General features: G+C 42.2%; 1 protein-coding gene across 4 annotated transcripts in view; it reads right to left on the bottom strand.

The window, feature by feature from the left end:
* Nucleotides 1–9,397: 9,397 nt before the first annotated feature.
* syt14a (synaptotagmin XIVa) overlaps nt 9,398–19,475 on the bottom strand; it is a 112,755-nt gene continuing 102,677 nt past the window's right edge. For all 4 annotated transcript variants that reach the window (XM_088626091.1, XM_088626089.1, XM_088626090.1 and 1 more), the window contains one exon: nt 9,398–17,632. In XM_088626091.1, the coding sequence (XP_088482217.1) occupies nt 17,319–17,632 (314 nt within the window). In that variant the 3' untranslated portion in view covers nt 9,398–17,318. The remainder of the gene's footprint in view (nt 17,633–19,475) is intronic.

Here is a 19,475-nt window from a genome sequence, read left to right on the forward strand (position 1 = left end):
GTTAAGGGCCTTGCCCAGGGGCCCAACGGAGTAGGATTCCTCTGCCAGGTGCAGGATACAAACTGGCAACCTTCCAGCCACAGCCGCAGATCCCAAGCCACAGATATGCCACACCACCCCTTTGAGATTTGAAAGGTGCCAGTTTTAACCCAAGAGTTTTATTGTTTTCCCAGGCTTGTCCTTTTTGTAAGATCTTTCAGACATTTTAATCCCACTTAATCCAACAGGCCCTTTGAGCACCAGGATAAAAACTGGCTCATCTTCAAAGCATCAGTGCCTTGTTTGCTTACAGTCCTCCAGTTTGTACACACTGTCTTGAAAAGGTGTTGGACCCAAAGCCCTGGAGGACAGTTGTCTTTACCTTGAAGCCTTTCTTTTGTACTTATCAATCAGGGGAAAGTGTACTGTAGCTTCGGATTTGAGCTCCCGCTGCAGACTGTCACGACTATAGTCCCCCCTCCTTAAGGGTGCTCCAGCCCTTTCACTAAAGACTTCATTCCATGCACCTGCGCCCTATTCCCTGCCCACCTTATAAGCCAGGCGCTGACGCTCTTCCGGGCTCTGCATCTGATTTCCATATCGTGCGAGTCCGGGACCAGGAAGCGCCTGGTCCCGTTAAGGTTTTAACCTCCGTTCCCGTTCCTGTTCCCCGTCCGCCGGTTCCGACCCGGCCTTCGTGGTTTTTAATTCTTTCCTCTGATGGATCTCCTGGTTTTGGATTTACTCGTGTGTTTTTGGATATTCCCTAAGGATTACTCTTGGATTGTTCGCCTCGGCCACACCTCCCCCGTGCACCAGCGCACCTTGGACACGCCCCCCTGTCTTCAGCCCCGTTTTCCTGCATGACGTTTCCCCAGTGTTCCCCCACTCCGTCGGACTGTGTCGTCCGCATAGGGTCCGGAAAGAACTGTTCGTTACACAGACACTGCTGTTGTACCTTGAGTGAGCTCTGGTCCACCCAGCTAAGAAACTGGGGACCAGCACTGCTGGGGATATGAGTGCTGGCCTGGTTAGCTGCTGTGGCTTGATATGAAAATTGCTCAGCTAAGGAAATCTTTGCCATTTTCAGTGACACACACATTTACCTGCATTCAGGAAACACGTGTGAGCAAGTGAGTTTGACATGGTCCGTTTAGTGTAAAGAGTCAAAGCTATTTTAAGAAAACACATCAATTATTTTACATTACATTTATTTAATCTGAAAAAAAAAACTTTAGGTAGAACAATAATCGAGAACGGACATCGTGTATTACTGTTTTCTTTCCACTTTTTTTTGCACAAAAGGTTGTGGGGTTATGGATTGAGCTGTTTTTTCATATTATCTAAGCCAAAATTGTCACTTCTTTCAAGTGGATCAGATCCAGTTAGCTTCTAAAGACTCGACAGGCCTCCTCTCGTTTGTAAACATTTTTTTTTTGGGGGGGTGGTTTTCATTCGATGAGCTGGCAAATTCAGCGAAACAGTTACCCGCGGACCCAGCCCAGGGTGTAGTTTTGGCGCCATCTGTTGATAAATAGAAAGTAGTACAAGAGGAGCAGCGTGAGACGCGTGACCTGGGAGCGGAAATTTGACTTTTTTTCTGTCTTTGAAGTCATTTGTCTTGCAAATGCTAAACTTTGTGAACCTGGAAATATTTAATGATATTCCAGCCACGGCTGTTCTCATAGACACCACGACGATAGATGGGGAAAACAAGGGAGAGAGTGTTGTTGTTTTTTATTTCCCTAAATATTGAAAGAAGAGTTTTTGTTTTTATCAAGAAGATCAGAATAATGATCAATTCAGTTCTATCACCATTATGGTGTCCCAGAGGGTCAATCATTTCTGCATTGATGAAGAAAATAATGCATTCAGTAGTTTATTGATAGTCATGCACGGATTTCTGGTGCCAATTATGTTAGATATGTTAGCATAAAAGTCACATTCTTGCTTTTTGTACGAGCTTTGTCTCTGTGACTGACAACTCAAAGCCGGGAATGATTATTAGTCCTCATGAATTCAGCCTTGTTAATTGTAGGTCCCTGTTTTTCTTCAAAGAACCCCGCGGGTAAAAAACCTTGCTAGTTCAAATGCAGCCTCTGAGTGAGGCAGCAGCCTTCTCACCTTGTTGCATGCTCTCTTCAGACCTCAAAAGAGCTGGGAGATCCCCCTGATGAAGAGCGGGTTGCCGATGCAAGCAGAGCTGGTGAGCCTGTAGGGGGCGCTCTTCTGCTCTTCCTAATCTTGAATTTGCAAATTCATGTCTCAGTGTGGTGAGTGGAGATAGGGTGCTGTAGGAGGACTTTTGGATGAGTAAATTAACCAAGGACCTGACCTCCCAGTTCTTGTATGTCGCAGTTCATAAGAGTAGATGTGTTACCCCTCCTATTATGGTATACTTCCACTCCGGGCTTGTACAATCTGGCCTCCCTAAAGTTCCAATCTTTATTCACCTGGTGAAGGTGTCTCTCACTCCTCCCCTGATCTGCTGTGTGGAAGGGCTGCTGGTGCAGACTGGAAGGAGGTGGGAGTAAGGGCCTTGCAGAGGGGCCCAACGGAGTAGGATTCCTCTGCTGGCTAAGGGATTTGAACTGGCAACCTTCTAGCCACAGGCACAGATCCGTAGCCACAGTGCTACCACATCACCTAGGTAAGCTCTACACTTACAGTAAGTGCTATGTTCGATGTATATGTAAAATGCTTACATACGTAAAGTGCTCTTTCATGTACTGTAATGTGCTTTGAGATTCATTGAGAAAAAAAGAGAAATATAAATGCAAGGAAGTATTGCTGTTAAAACTATTAATTAATGAGACATACACAACCGACTCCCCTTACTATACAGTAAATGTTTGTAAATGTCCCTTTTGCTCAAGTGTAGCCTGTCAGCTTTTGGAGTGCATCTTCTTTAAGGGGGACAAATAATTTCACTAAAACAGCTCCATCTCACCGTGGAAGTGATAGGAAAGCCGGAGATCTCAAGAAATGACCCAGATCAGGGTTTAGATTTTGTAACAGGAGCTGTAGCTTCTTTTTGTGCCTCAGCTGCTGTCTCTAGACTCTTTCCCAGTGTCATTCTCTCAGCCTGCAGAAATGAAGAATTCACAAGTGTGTGCAGTGCAGCACCAGCAAGAGGGCCTGTCAAATCTCTTTGCAGAATCAAGATACAACTCTCTCCGCGATCCAAGGTCCACAGTCACGGCTGTTTGCTGATTGTGCTCATAACATTGATCCAAAGACTGAAATTTGGCAGCAGTTCTCTTTTCCATAGGATGGCCGTACAGAATTAATTGCCAAGCCACGAGGTGAATTCGAATTGCCCGGCTTGGTTTTTTAGGCGCGGTATGATGAGGCCCTTTGATCACCGAAGTGTTGAAAAGCAGACCACCATGACAGGCCTCAGGCGTACATTTAACAGGCCTTTGTATGTGCTTTACACATGAAGACTGGTTTGCAAATGAAAAAAGAAAATGCTGAAAAATCATCAAACCTTTAATAGCAGGAACTTGGAGAGAGGAAAGTCCTGGTTTTCCAGCCCATTGCACTGTGGGTACTGGAATATGGAGCACACTGATGCTGTCAGAAAAGGAACTGCAGGTCTGCACTGAGAATGGGCTGTTGTGTGCGAAGGCCCTGAAAGCGTCCTTCAGATGTGGCTGTCTTGTGGAGCTCTGGAGTCGCATAACTGATCCCATTTGTGGTGCTAAGCAGCCCTCAAACCACAGTGTCCTGACAGCCAGCCAGCTTGAGAAGTGACTTCAAGCCATGTTATACTTGCACCAGGTGCCAGGGAAACTGGATACCCCAGACAGACCTATAAAATCACCCACCATCTAAATTAGGCGCACATATTCTACTGTCTTTAGTGTTTTTTTATTATCCTTTAGGATCAAATGAAATGATTTCCCCCCTTTTTCCACATCTGCTCTTATGTTTGGTTGCGTGTCTCTTGCGGTATGAGGATTTATTACAAGATGCTGTGTGGCAGTTTATCTCAGTTGGTACACATTTAATTACCCCAGTGGTAATGTATTGCCCTGGGGGAATGTCTGAATCTGTGTACAGTCAAGGACAAAAGTATTCACTCCCTCTGGAAACAATGCAATGATAATGGGCCAGGCCACATTCTTATATTAGAAGGCCAACACAGCAATATTAAAATTTAACTAAGTGAGGTGAATTATAGAAATGTACTACATTTTCAATTAGCTACAACCTAAGATAAAACTATTCGTTTCTTATTCTTTGAATAAAAAGGAAAAACAAAATGCAAATTTTGTTAAGCTCTAGAAGTCATTTAATAGTTTTCTTTGTGACACAAACCATAAACTGCATGATGAACTATGTATTTAATATCTCAGTTTGCATTTTCTTGCACAGGAAATTTTACCATTTGCAAGGTATTGCTGAGATTTACAGTGATTTTCACTCTGACGTTTTCATTATACACTATGTGCTCAGCCTTTGTACAAGATGCCTTGTAGTGTTGCTATTTATAACACAACACACAGACTATAGTTATTGGGTCTTAAGAGACAAATATGAAGGCATAAATAAAACATGGATGTCTATCCAATTGAAATAATCCTGGGATAGTTATCATGCTTTGGTTCATGAGGGCTATTCAACAAAATTAAACAATGCCTGTGAAAGGTTTTGATGTTTCACGGCCCTGTTGGTGGTCTCATGTTGCAAAAAGGCATTTTGTAAGAAAGAAACTACTGACAAGTATGGATAAAATGCTTGTGAATGTATCTGAGGCTTACGAAGGACAGATAGATGAATTTACTTCCCGGACCCAGAGGACGACGTATCTGGATTGCCGTTTACTGCAATGATCTGATTACATTCCCAGCAGTTTGGATTAGCAGAGTTTACTCCAAGACCTGCAAGAGAGCGAGTCCTAGCAGAGGCACAAACCACCCATCTTTGCTGCAAAATACAGCGCAGTCAGTTCAGAGCAGCAGCACAGCAAACGGCAAACCCCCACAGTGAGCTTAATGTGTGGCGAATCCTCGCCGGCTGTCTGTCTAACAAAGACCAGGCCTCCGCGGCCGGGATCTGACTGGAACGGGTTCCAGGATGACGTAGCCAGAGGGGGAACTGCCCGAGATGAAAGGATGCCAGCTGTGCAGGCAAACTGGACCCAGATTGCCTGTCGTGGCACAATATTTGGTGAGATTCTCAGCCAAGGTTCTGGGTTTTGTCTTTTGGGGGACACAGTGGGTGGCAGGGAGATAGGTTCTGGAGGATGACTCAGAGGGCGGAGGGCAGATTAACCTCCATCTGAGAGGATATGAAGCTTTGCAAAGGTTCTGACTGAATGCATTTTAGGGCTAGATTGCTTTTTTACGTTTCTGGTGCCAATTCATTACATTTTCCCTAGCCATTTTCTTTCTGGAAATGCAGTTTAACACAGCCAAGAAAACTTTAACCCCGGGTTTCTGTTTCCTGGACGGTCTTCTTGCAATATCACAGATGGAGAAGAGGGGAGTAAGGGGGTGTGTGTGTGTATGGGAGGGGGGGTCAAGACCTGGAAAGAGGAGAGGAGGAGAGGTGGGAGGGGAAGGGGAGGAGAGAGCTGCCAACTCTCTACTCTCTCTCCCATTCCCTGCCTCCCCCCCCGCCACACACACACACACACACACACACTTTCTTGTCTGGCTGCTGTGCATTGGTCTGGCTGTGTGGACAGGCCTGTCTATCTGCAATCCAACCTCACAGCACCGACTGGAGCCTTGGCCACAGTGCAAGAGACAAGGGCTCTGTAAACAGTTCCCAACAAATCTCTGAGCCAGAAATTCCACAAAAAGCAGCCCTGAGCATAATGTTGGATTCTTGTGGGTTCCGTTTTTTTAAAAATTCTTTCTTTCTGATTTGGACGTTTTTGTTTTCTCCAGGGAGCAGGCTGAAGTTGAATTCACCCCTCAGCTCCATGGCATAAATTCTCCTCAGAAGCTGTTCGGTTTCTCCCTGGAACACAGAGGATACGGGTGGAAGGAATGCCAGAGGACTGTGTGAATGTTGTCTGCTTGCATGTACAATTCTTAGCCTTAAATTGAAAAACAAAAAAGACATTTGGACACAATTTCGCTTTGTGAAGAATATGCTTCCTGAAAGACGCCATATAAAATAAAGATTGATTGATTCCAAACTGGAGCGTTGTAGGGGTGAGGAACTACAGAAAGCAAACATTGCAGCTCATGTATCCCACTTCCCACTTCTTATCATTGGTTTGGTAGTTTTTCTGAATAGCAAAGTAGCTGTTCTTTTCTTAATATAACAGAACAATGTGAAGATAGGTTGCTGGCTGTCCATCCATTACCTGAAAGTGCTTTATTCCTGGTAATCTTTGGAATACTGCAGGTTATCCTGGAAGCACAGGACAGAGGGAGTGACTGCACCCAGGATGGGACCAAGAGGAGTTGCCATTATAGAAAGTGAATTATCACAGAGATACAAGTGTGTGAAAGGAGTGCAATGTGTACAAAGTTGTGTAGCACAGCAGGCTGGTGCCACAACAGGAGGAAAAGCTTATATGCTAATAAATGTTATGGTTGTGTCTCTTTATTGAAAAATCCTAATTTAAGTGGTTTATTATTTTTATTGCTACAGCTATCGCATCGGGACTGTAAAGATAGAGACATTAGAAATTAGTGTGTCTCAGATTTAAGCAACATCAAATGCATAGTTTACGAAATGTACTGCCAATGTGAGCAGTATAATTTAAGTATAAGTGAGACATCAGGGAAAACATGACAGAGTAAGGATGCAAACAAAACCTAACCTCAATTCCAAGTTCCGAGGAGTAGGGAGGAGTTGGGACATCTCCTGATGATATTTGTTCCTAGACTTCAAAGAGCAGTTCTGGCTCAGAGACTGCGTAGGGGTCACTCCACAGTGTGCTTTACATTACTAGAGAGACTAAGTGCTACAGCAGTCCCTAGAGTAGAAATGGCAATCTTGGTAATCATTCAGAAGAGGGCGAAAGTATTGTTGAAGCAAGCCTAACATGCACACATTACTTCCAAAAAGCCTTGAGCTAGGCTGTGTACACTGTGCCAGGTACACTTGACTAATGAAATGCCACACTTAGTCTCATATTCACTGCAGAGAGTCACTTTCTTTTCTTTCAGCCAGGGACTTGGGGACTTCATTTTGAACTTCTTTTGAACTAATAATTCAGTTACCATTTTAATTGTGTTCAGCACTTAAACTGATGAGGACTTCAAGCTATCTATGACCTTTTTGCAGATAACGTGAAATGTCCAGGGATTTGGGGATTTTAAGGTCTGGCTGTGAACCTCTATGGATGTTATCACCCCAGGCAGGCTTTGTGCCAGTGTGTCTTGTGCTCGAGGTGCACTGAGCACTGAGCTGGCCGCTCCCCCTGGACTGTGATGCCCTCGCTCTTGGCTCTGTAACACCGCCTCCGTTTCCTCCACTGTTCCCTGGGGGGCAGCGCCTGGTTGTAACAACTTTGAGATGAGGTAGTGAAGGCAAGCAGTGTATGAAAGCGAGTTAAATGTCCAGAACAAGCCAAGGCAGAATCAGGAAACAATGTCAGAAAAACAAAGCTGAGGTCAGAAATCCAAGAAAGGTATCACTATTGACATACAGTAGGAACAAGGCTAGGACAAGCTAGGGAAAACAAGGAACAATACTTGGAGGGCTCAGAGGCGAAACTCAGTAATGGAGCCCCAAGCTCTGTCAGCTTGGGTATTTATGTTGAAAGACACCTGGAACAGACATGGTCGAAAGCCATCTGCAGGTGATCCAAGAGTCCGGGTTTTAGGTTTCCTTGGCAACTGCTGTAGGGAGACAGGTTAGCTGTGAAGTAACCAGGTGCAGTGTCAAAGCTAGCTTGCCCTGCCTCTCAGCAGAGGGGGCAGACTAACCAGTTAGGCCACAAAGTGTGTTACTTTGGAAAGGTTGTGTAGACTTTCTGTAGGGACTGCATATAAGTCATACATATTATAAAGGTACTTGAAATAACTGCATATCCCCAACCTTCCCTGATGTCTCACATGCATTTAATCTGTAACCAGTATTTGATACGTATTCCCTTCCTATTCAGATTAGTTTGCAGACTAACCTTCTCAGAAATTCAAGACCTGCAACACAGGGCCTTTTCAGGTATAGCTTTTTCTGTATACTGAGTCAAATATTTGGATCATCTCCCAGAACATCACACCCTGATCTTTCCACTCATTCATCACATAAAATCAGAGTACACAGAGCTTTTGTAACTCCCTATTTCTATAACCAATTAGACACATCTCAGTCACTACTCTTTGAAAACTTGAAAGAGAGCGGTCCTCTAAACTTCAGAACCATTACGAAATCCTAACTCAATCCACTACAGTTGTAAGCAGGTTCACCTGGTTTCGCAATTGAGAGTCTCATTTGATACCCTTCTTCATTCTCACTCAACGGTTGTTCTCCAGAGCAGCATGCCCGGTCTTTTCCTCTTTCATGTCCTGTCATTAGTTTTCATAACCTAAGAATTCTGTCATCGGCGTTATGGGGTCTTTGTGGTTTCAGTTGGGGGTTTCTATAGCTCTATCCTTATGGATGCATTGTCATCATTCTCCTCAGCCAGTCAAGTTACTCTGACAGCGCTCTCTATTCTGATCATAACTTTTCCCCATCTTAATAAGGATTTGGTGGAATGACTCCAGCAGTATACCACTTTTCCTGATAGAACCAAAAAATTCCACAACATTGCCCCACCTTGATGGAAGGGGATGCTGGGATGCTGGGCCATCCTCAAATGAAATGATGAATCCAGGCTGGCTCTGAGCCCACAGGAAAACTATGGTTCAGTATCACTCCATCTGGCCCACTACATTTTTCTCCCTCTAACTAGGTAAGGAATTCTTGACTTCAGTGTAGCGAAACTAATGTTATTTTGATTAGATGCAGCCTTTACAGAAGGTAGTGTACTGTATATCAATGCACAGAGAGGGAGTCACCCTAGATTGTGCTTAATAGAGTCTCTGCTCTCTTTCAACTGCTTTTGGAAGTATCATCCTACAGTATATTACACCTCTTTCAAATCATTTATGTCTGGTATGCTTTACTAGTGGAATAATGCTTGTAGAATAATGCTTTTATTACATCAATAATAAAAATCCACTGATTGCTAAAATTTCATTAACTGTTTCTTTTAAATCTCCTCCAAACTATTACCACATAGTTCTGTATACTAATGTACATAAACATTACATTTGGGAATTTTAGTTCATCGTGTTGTGGTTTTGCAGCTTGTACTCAAATATTATACAAACAAATAGGAAACAGGAATTTCCAAACCTTTTAACTTACCTTTTTTGTTTTTTTCAGATGAAGGAAACTGTTCACTTAAAAAGTTTTAAACACAAGCCACACCGCCATAAAAAAACACTGGACACAACTCCATGGTAGAAGTGTTTTTTTTTAAAATGATGATAACACATACAAATCTTTTTGTTCATAAAGCATCATCTAAGACGTCGTTACAAATTGATTCACTTATTAAGAATTACATTTACACACAGTGAAACAAAGTCATCTTCATAATAGTTTTCTCGACAAAATCTGTAAGGCACCGACAGGATCGGTGGTTGTAGGCAGTATTAAAAATGGATTAAACAAGAACGAACAAAAAAAATCAGTAAATAAATATACAGAACATCAAATATACATACAAAATGTTACCTGTTTTAAACCACAGTAGTAAGAACACACCCTGGGAAAGATCAGTGTGAAAAAAGTGCTACTTGATTAATAGGTTTGTCCAGGAATTCTTTGGGAATAAGAGATAATGCACATGAATCCTCATATGAGGATCAGAGTCTTTTCTTTTGTGCTACTGTCTGTGGACTTATTAAAATTGTGTTGATGCCTTGCTGGTGCAACAATAGGTTTAGACAGCTTTACTGAAAGTGGCATCCAAGTTTATCTACGCTGATTAAAGTTTACTCTGGTAAATCTCTAAGGCAATTTTCACAGGTTTACGGCTTTCTGCTCTTTCTCATAATGACTAGCGAGCTCTCAAGCCTGAGTGTTGCCTTAAGCCGATGTCTTTCAAGGTACATGACATATTCTGCAAAGCTGCCGCAGGAAGGAAAACGTGGAGGACACTGGAATGGATTCAGCAAAATCCGAAAAGCAGCGCCTACAGTCAGCTTGCTCAGCAGAACACATGATCCTGTGCTCCAATTGCAGGCCTGTCCTGCTGCGAGCACAGCGGGAATTTCCCACACCTTTTCATTTTCCAATTTAACTTCTCAACGGCTAATTACAATGTGCAGGTACATGTAGGGAATGAAAAGGGTAGAGATCAAATGTGTTGTAATGGGCAGCTCCTCAATCTTATTTTGCAGCAGGGAACGGCACAGTGACAGCAAGCTGAATCGAGCAAGAACTTTAGGTATCAGTGGGAAAATGCCTGAGGCAACAATGAAACCCCTTACAGGGCACATTACTGAGATGCACAAAGCAGTGAAGCAAAATCATTAATGATCGTCGTCTTAAGTGCTGAAGTGAAATTCGAACAAAGATCAGCATGGATGTCATTCGACAAATAATAAAAAATAAAATTGAACGAAAATGAAACAGCATTGGGCACGATTGTTTGCAAAGGCCAAAGGATCCAACTATATCTAAATTAAAGCGCTTCATTCTAATTATGGAGCAGGGCAAACCATTTAGAGGTGTTGGAACGAGGTGCGGAACTTTGAACTTTGGGAGTTAAATAAATGAAGCCTCTCTGAGTCAGGGATGCACGTCATCAGATTACAGTATCCCAGGCTGATATGATATTTAGTACATGCCCTGCAGGAAACATTATTAAGCCAAACCTTATTTTTTCTTAAAAAAACTTAAAATATTTCTACACAACTACTGGTGTGTGTGTTTTTCTTTCTTCTCATGTAGGCGACAGTTCCGCCAGCTCCCTTTGAGATATATTTTAGTTATGCCTATTATGTATGCATTGGTGAGTTCAATGCAGATGTTGTTTAAAAGGGGAAAAGCATATACTGTACAGTATACAATTTTAAAGGACTCAGATAACTGGTCAATGAGATCTGTAGCTTTGATTAGTGGTAGAAGTACAGTAGCTGCCTAAGAACTCAAGTCAGCTCATAGTTTGCAGCAGACTGTTCTACGGCACAAGATTCTACCAGCCTTCATGTAAGATACAGATGCTGAACTGTCCCCAGCGAATCCCCATGCTTGCAATCTTTCACAAGGTGCGTTTCACTGTTGTGCTTTAAGATGTGCTTTTCTGTTGCACAGAGCTTTACCACTTCACACAGCTGATTCATGGAGTTCTTTGTACATCTTCAATGGGGATGGAAAAAGAACACAGATGCTTCATTATAACTGCTGACACCAGCACATCCGAGACAACATCACATTTAATAACAAGGTTGTTTCAATTTTTTCCCTCCATATGGTTTTAATGGACTGCAACTTACCTATAACCTAAGAAAAAGTAACTGTATGCTTGTTGTTCGATTCTTGAGCAGTGCAGAGATGACACACAAAATCATTAATAAGTAAATGAACATATTAAACTTATTGTTTAATTAATCTTGCTCACAGAGCTTTAACTTATACCAGATACTTTCTTGATTTTAATTCTTAATATTTTAATACAAAAATAGATAGGAAAAATCTATATTATAAAGTATACAGTATGTAACAATTGATAGGCTTGAACTATCTTGATTAAAACTCAATAGAAGAATTGAAAAAGATCGAGCAGAGATTTGAAACTTGCATGGAGGAGAAATCTATTGTCCATCTATCTACCAGCACAATGTGAAAAGGTAGAAATGTCCAGAGGTCATTCACAGGCGATTGACATGTGTCAAGCCTTCTGTAGTTGACAGTTGCCTATATAAATAATGGTACAACTTCACAATTACATTAACTTTTTCTGTAGAGGATGAGCACACTTTCTTATCCAAATCAAGACCTTCAAGTACATCTCCCCTTTCTTACTAAAATACAGTCCTTCAATTATGTTAAAAAAGAGCACGTCTGTTTATGCTTATACACAGCAGTGTGAATCAGAAAAATACGTCTTGTAAAGCATAAACTCTGGAAGAGTTTCTAGGATGGAACCGAGTTCAAGCTGACAATTAAAAAACTGACACAAGGACCTTAAAACAATCCTTTTTACTGTAGTAAGCAAGTATTTAGTACCTTACATGGCTAGAGATTCGGCATAGAAAACAAAATAGGGAGGGAATAGTAGAACTCATCAGTTATTGTTGTCACTGTACAAAAGGAAAGAGAGACTTTGACTCAGTCTTTATGAGACCCAAGTCAACAAGTTTCCCCTTGGTTTGGACATTTCTAATGCACTTATGTTCATTGAATAAAAAAAACAAAACAATTTTCTGTATAGCTTGCATTTAGTTGCCACTGAACAGGTTTCCCTGGAAAGAGTTTTTGTCTGAATGTGTATGTGGGGGGTGTACATATTTATTAGCACATCTTGGGTTTGATGTGAGAAAGTGAGCCCACCTCTGCAGCATCAGTTAAGAGAACAGGCAACACACCATGTACTGCACATCAACCTACAGTGGTTCTGCCAACAGCCAGACATCTACTGTGCTAGTCACCACATAAATGTATATTACATCTCTGGAATGAGTTGTGTTTTATCATCTTCAGTCCTGTAGAAATAATCATCTTAGACCAACGGTGCTTAACTCCAGCTGTACACGACCAACTGTAATTTCTGGGCCTACAGTTTTGAATGGTTCTTAATTTAATTCATTATTTTCTTCTTATGAATAGTTAAGCTATGAGCTAGTTGTTCTGAAATCTTAAGAAGCTTTTTAACAATACAAAAAAAACCTGCAAGATGCACACATGACACCAGTGTGGCCCAGAGTTCTGTGCCCACTTTCACCTCTCACCTGTGCAGACAGGTCTACTGAGTGTTTATGTAGCAACATCCAAAGTGCTGAAACCACTCTGGACTCAAGAGACCTACAATATGTCTCTACACTATGTAGGTTTGCTGAACAATGGAGCACCTGCGAAAACATTCCCAGGGAAAAACAGCTCTGTGTTAGGTGGTTCCTTTGCATTCATTCCCTTAGTTGCCCTTTCCTTAAGTTCATCTTGGTGGGTCTGGGACCGCTGTGAGTGATCAGAGGGGTCTAAGGCCAGATGTTGAGGTTGAGTGAGGAGCTGGAAACAGCACCTCAACCCATCATACCGAGGCTATAAAAAAGAAGAGCCTCGCCGGAACAGTGCCTGCCCTGTGAGTTTGCTAGAAAATATAAGAAAGGCTGTGGAGAGAACTATAAACATCCATTCACTAGACAGCTCCAGGCAGTACCAAGCAGTGGGGAAAGAGAATGACTTTAAGGCCACAGATAACATGTCTCTGATGGGTCAGTGTTGGATTGTTGTAGAAATAAAGCCCCAATCAAGGAACATCATCATGCTACTAAGGGGGGGTGACCTGACATGTTACAATATTGTCAGACAATTAAGTAAATTGTTAGAAACTCAGCACTACACTAAAAACCTGATGCAACACACAGACCTGATTTTTTTCATTTTCCAAAAATGGATTCATGGCGTTGCAGGCAATTTGTATTCACAACATTGGTGAGACTGAGGGACAGCTTCTAATGACTGAATAAATGGCTGCCAACATCTACTCATCAGCATCTGGTTATCTGGGATTCAGAAGAGGGGACAGACTGGTGCTGTGTAGCTGCATTTCCACAGCGCTGGTGCTTTCCCCTATGGTGTGCTGAAGTATCTGATAAACAACACCCAATGTTATCAGCACAACTCACCCATAAGGAACTCAGTCAGCAAGTCCTAGAGCAGGGCCATCTCCATTTTCAGACAACGATTTGAACTTTGGAATACAGGATCACACCATTCTAACACATAGTCATGGATCGCTACATAGCGGGTGTGCCTTATGAATCTCCTGCATTATGTTTTCCCTTCAATATTATATTATAAGCAGCAAGAAAACTCTTAAGAATATAAGAATATGAACACAGTTCCACACTTCAGTAATACTTTTACAGATCCATTATAAGAAAATTTCTGAAAGCCACAATGTCAATAATAATAATAATAATAATAATAATAATAATAATAATAATAATAATAATTTGTAGCCAACAACTTTAGGAAACAAATATAGTAAATTAAAGTTCCTATTGCAATACTGGAAAGCATACTGTTGTAAAATGAAATTCTGTCAACTTTTTGGGGATTTAACATAACCCTCTTAGAAATGCTTTGAAGCAGATAATTTTAAAGCTTGTAAGGGATGTCTCATTCTGTTTTCATCTTTGTACTCTGTCTCTCCCTTATGCCAAGCGCAGCTTACCAGGTGGAGAAATGCCTTTTTATGTTCCTGTCTGTGTGTGGGTTGGGGGGGATTGGTCATGTTCTCTCTTGTGTCGTGCTGTTTCCTACACATTGTTTCTGAATTCTCTCCCTCTGCAAAATACCAACGAGCTCACCGGGGGTGTTTTCACACCAGTGCACTGGGCTGTGAGGTTGTCTTGCAGCTCTGGGAGTGGCCCCAACTCCCAGGCTCAGGAGCTCAGGAGCCAGTGACGACACTGCAGCATTCGGCAGCACAGAGCGCAGTGATCCGGGCAGGATCTGGATACACAGGGGACTTGGGAATTCCTGGGCATGGGAGCGCTGTACTTTCCTGTTCTTGACGCTTGTTCCTTTGGCAAGCTGAGTTGGAACGGCAGCATTTTTGTGTTTTTTTACTCCTTAAATAGACATGGGAGTTGAATGCTTCCCATCCAGAGAAGTGATTAATTTTGTTTGGTATGGAATAATACAACCAGTAGATGTCAGGACTAGGGGTTTTCTTAGCAATACTGTGCTAAGGATAAACCTTTATTGTTATTTAAGTGTTATTGTGTACATGAGTAATCCTTTAAGTGCAGAGCATTGTCAGGGGACATACCTGCCAGTCTTAAGCAGTCTTAAGTCTTAAGGAAAACCCTCTATAACTATGAGTCCAGCTGTAGAGGGAATCCTTCTTAGGAAGCTGAATTGACAACCTGGAGGGATGTTTTCTTTTCTTGTCCTTAATTTAAAAAAACACGTCACAGACATTATAGCTAAAGACTCCCTTATCGCCACAGTGAAAAATACACCTGCCATGAAATACCTACACCAGACAAAAAGTGACAGGTGACTTGGAGTGTTTTTGCTTCTGCTAACGCATCCTCTCTACCTCACTGCTTCTAGCTTTCCACATACAGCTACAAAAGGGTGCTAATAAGGTACCAATTTGATAATTAACCGGTCAATTTTATCATTTTGTTATTTCCCATTTAGTGAATGCAAGTGCTGGAGCATTTGAAAGGAATTAGTTATCTACCAAGAAAGCAAAATCTCTTGAGCTGCTGGTAATGAGAAAAACATCTGCACCTGGCCATATACTGCAGCGCCCTTAGTCTCACTGAATCTGCAAAACCTCTCTTTCTTATCCTCTCTAGCAACATCAGTCAAAAACTACAGCCAAATGCCTTTGGGGCAAAGTCAAGGGAGAGATTGCCGAGTGCCAACATCTCAGGAAGATCAAAAATGTACACTGCTTTGTACACTGCCTTAGGCCCTAAGGTGATGTTCCTTTGCCTAAGGTGCTTTTAACATGACTGTGGGGGGACACCTCTAAAGAATTCTCTAGATAGCACTTCTATTCAAGCACTTACTGTATACTGGATTAGATCTTCAGAACAATTAACTAGTAACTACCTAACGATCTAGAAGGACTGAATGGCTTTCTCTTGCTTGCGATCATTTTCATGTTCAATGTTCTTGTGTGTAAGAATTGTACACTTATCCAAAATTGTGTACAATAATCCAAATGTGTTGATAATTCTAAATACTATTTAGGTGTTTTTGATTTCTGAGGTATATGCTTTTAGACCAGCACCGGAATTCATTTACCAAAGCATAGAAAATTCCAAAAGGCTGGTGTCATGCCAAATATTTCTGCTGAGTCTCATCTCTCAGGTCTGGATTGTGCCACCTGCTGTGTTGAGTTTGCATGTTACAGTTACGTCTCTCTGTCCAACAGCATTCTCACTGGTTTAATTTTTGTCTCTGCATTGTCCCTATGTGTGTGTGCTGCAGAGGACCACCTTGCCCCCTGTGCTTTCAGGACAGAATCCAGTTCGCCACAGCTTTTACCATGGATCAGAGGCCTTCTGAAACTGGATGGATGAATGCTGGGCTAAAAGTTCAGATAATCTTAATCTGAAAGGGACCATTTAAGTATCTGACATTAGTAAGGACCTACTGAAAAAAACAACGTTTAGCAAAGTGTGTTATAATGACCACTGTACTCACACCTTTGTAAATATACCAGGGCCAGTTATGGTACTCAACCATACCTGTTAGTCCAAAAGGAAAAAAAACTGAAAAAGGAAAATGAGGTGACCATTGAAAAAAAGAGCAAGAGCTGTGAGTGTGGTGTGCTAGAGCTGTGTGTGGTGATCCTTGCATGTCAACACATAACGAGCTGGTAGAAAGCAGACGCACCTCAGAGTGGGAGACAGAGTAATATAAATTCACATTAACGGTTAGTGGATTGTACTGCTGAATGTCTTCTGACAATCATCGCACTTTGTTGCTACAAAATCCCTTACAAGCTACGACTCCAAAATAAAAAATAATCAAATAAACGTAAAAAACAGCATTTTATCATTTTACGGCTTTGTAGAGACTCCACTGCAGAGCCAGAGTGAATTTTGCCTTGAACACACATGCTTGAAAAGTGGCCTACCTTTGCATGTTCTGTGGCTTTTCAACCAGGTTAAATAGCTGCTGCTGAGATATGACACTGGGCACAGGCCACCCTGTGCATTCCTTCATATCCTCCACGCTTGGGAAAGATCACTGTCTCAACCGGCTCACCTGGTCCCGGACAAAAGAAACGGCCCCTTTGCTATCTCAAAAACTGGGTTTATTCTTCTTTGAGCCAGAATGCACGCTCTGAAAATGCAAGCCTGTGCATTCTAGCCTCTGCTAAGCTTTGAGAGGCTGCTTAAAAACAAGAAGGTTCTGCTCTAAGGGTGCAGTGATTCACTTTCGTGGACTGAAAGCTTGTTGCTTACTTGGCTTTTGATGAGCCCTCGCTCCTGTGGCAGTTTCCATGCCTGGCAGACATCTGTATGGTACTTTGCCTGCAGGTCTGGGTGAACCAGAGGTGGCTCGTTTGTTCCGTTTCTTTCTCCGTCTTCTGTGCTGCTGTACCTCCTCAGCCCCCGTCACCTGGGCCCTTAGGGGCCTGTACCTACCTCCCCACCCAGCCCAGCCCCCGCTCCCTAGGACTCCAGCAGTGAGTGCCAGCGACACACCTGGTGCCCTTTCGATTCCTTCATCTCGGTCCAGTGGCTGAGCTCCTCCTCCCCCGAGCTGTTGAGTCCCAGCGAGATCCAGCCGATCATCTCTTTGCGTTTCATGCTCCTCTTGTTGTAGACGGAGAGGATGAGCGTCACGTCCGACAGCTGGAAAAGTGCAACTTGGAAAATGAAAGTCTCCTTGTAGATTGGGTTAGGTTGGCCCCTGCAGATGGAGGTCTTGCACTTGGACATCTCCTGGCCCATTGAGTTCAACAAGGTCAGTTTCACATATGTGTCTAAGAAGAGGACAGAGTGAAGAGAAAGTGAGGTACGTTCATTGTAACATTCAGGTGTTAAAGAGGTGGATTACACATCTGTTTAGAAAACATTTAAAACGCAGTCCTTTTGCCTTTTCAAATGTAGGAATGGCATTTCTAAGTCTACTCACCTACTTTCTTTTGAAGATGCAGGTAGTTAATGAAGTTACTCATTAATTAATGGTTATAACTCAGAGAAGAAAAAAATGTTGCTCATCATTTAAAGTGAACAGGAAAGAGCGCCTGATCTGGGCCTAGATTATTACAGAGATTATGCTGAGTGAAAGGCTGAATAAACAAGCATTTTGTATATATTTTTTTTGGCTGCTTTCTCTCTCTTCCTCATGCCTGAAGAAGGCTTCACAGCCAAAACATTGGGTTTCTTTTCTTTTGAGCAAATGTATGTTCACCTGTTTCTTTGCAGCCTACACGTTGATGCAGCTCCCTACTTGAACGTTAGGGGTGTCCAGTCCTGGTTCTGGAGGGCCAGTATGTCAGCAGGGATGGTGATGAATCCCTCCTCATAGTGGGCCTCCATGTCAGCAGGTTTTTACAATCTCTTTAAAACAGCAACACCTGAAGAACTGGAAGCTGTTGTTAAATTGGTCCGGTTAAGCCAGAAACCAGCTGGTTTAGCTTGTTAAAAGCTGAGCTGGAATGAAAGCTGCAGACACACTGGCCCTCCAGGACCAGGAGTGCACAGTCCAGAACAGGTACAGCACAACGGTCACATTCGCCATGCCGTCCTGTCTCCTGCTGGGGGCTCAGCCCAGGTTTACATTTTATGAGACCTGGATTTAAAGCCCAGGATTAATCTAGGATCAACTAAGCACAAGAGCCGTGGAAAGCCATACCAGAGCAGAGCAAGTACAGAGCACCAGGGAGCCAAAGATTTGTCAGTATGCCTCAGAAATTATCTCCATTATTGATTCTTTGGTGTTGTACTTTCAGCTGTCCTTGAACTTGATTACATTTCCAAGGACATACAAAGGAAACAGTCCTGTATAGGTTTTATTTAACATTTTGTAGGTTTGTAACAAATTAACAAAAGCAAGGTATTTTTTCTTTAGCAATGTTAAAAATATATATTTTACTGTATATCGAAATAATATTTTTAAATTAATACTCTTTTTTTACTAGAAACATGATGTAGCAAATATTACATTAATTTAAACCATTCTTAATAGGAAAGAATTACTTACAAAGTATTACATGTGTTACCTACTGTATGTGTTACAGTAAGACTGTTGCTTTTTAAGAGAGAAAGACTGGATCTAATAAACCTGCATTTCATTTAAATGTATAAACAATAGCATTAGAAAAAAGCTGATGTGAAGTCACAGCCGAAACAGCTGTGATTTCTATTCTGCAAGTGAGGATTCAGATTGAGCAGGGGTGTCAGTTTTAATTGACTTCCTCTTGTGAAAATAAGTTATTTGCCACTGTTGCTAAATGAGATGGAAATATGGTTGGCAACGACTTGCAACAAGGAAGCAACTGCAGGCTTTTTACTTGTCATAACCAACACTAAAGCCAGAATATAGAAACTCTGGACTTGTGATCCCTATTACGGGTGACACGGTGGTGCAGGAGTTAGCAATACTGCCTCACAGTGCTGGGGCCCTGGGATCAGTATCTGGGGTGCTGTCTACAGTATTTAGAGTTTGTATGTTCTCCCCTGGCTCACTTTGGTTTCCTCTGGGTATTCCAGTTTCCTCATTTAGTTCAGAGCTGATAATTGGCTACTGGGAAAACTGGCCAGGGCGTGACTGCATACATCTGTGTGTGTCTGTGTGTGCTCTGCAATGGACTGGCATCCCAT

The sequence above is a fragment of the Lepisosteus platostomus genome, chromosome 3, assembly GCF_059453375.1.
Source record: "Lepisosteus platostomus isolate fLepPlt1 chromosome 3, fLepPlt1.hap1, whole genome shotgun sequence".
Taxonomy (NCBI): Eukaryota; Metazoa; Chordata; class Actinopteri; order Semionotiformes; family Lepisosteidae; genus Lepisosteus; species Lepisosteus platostomus.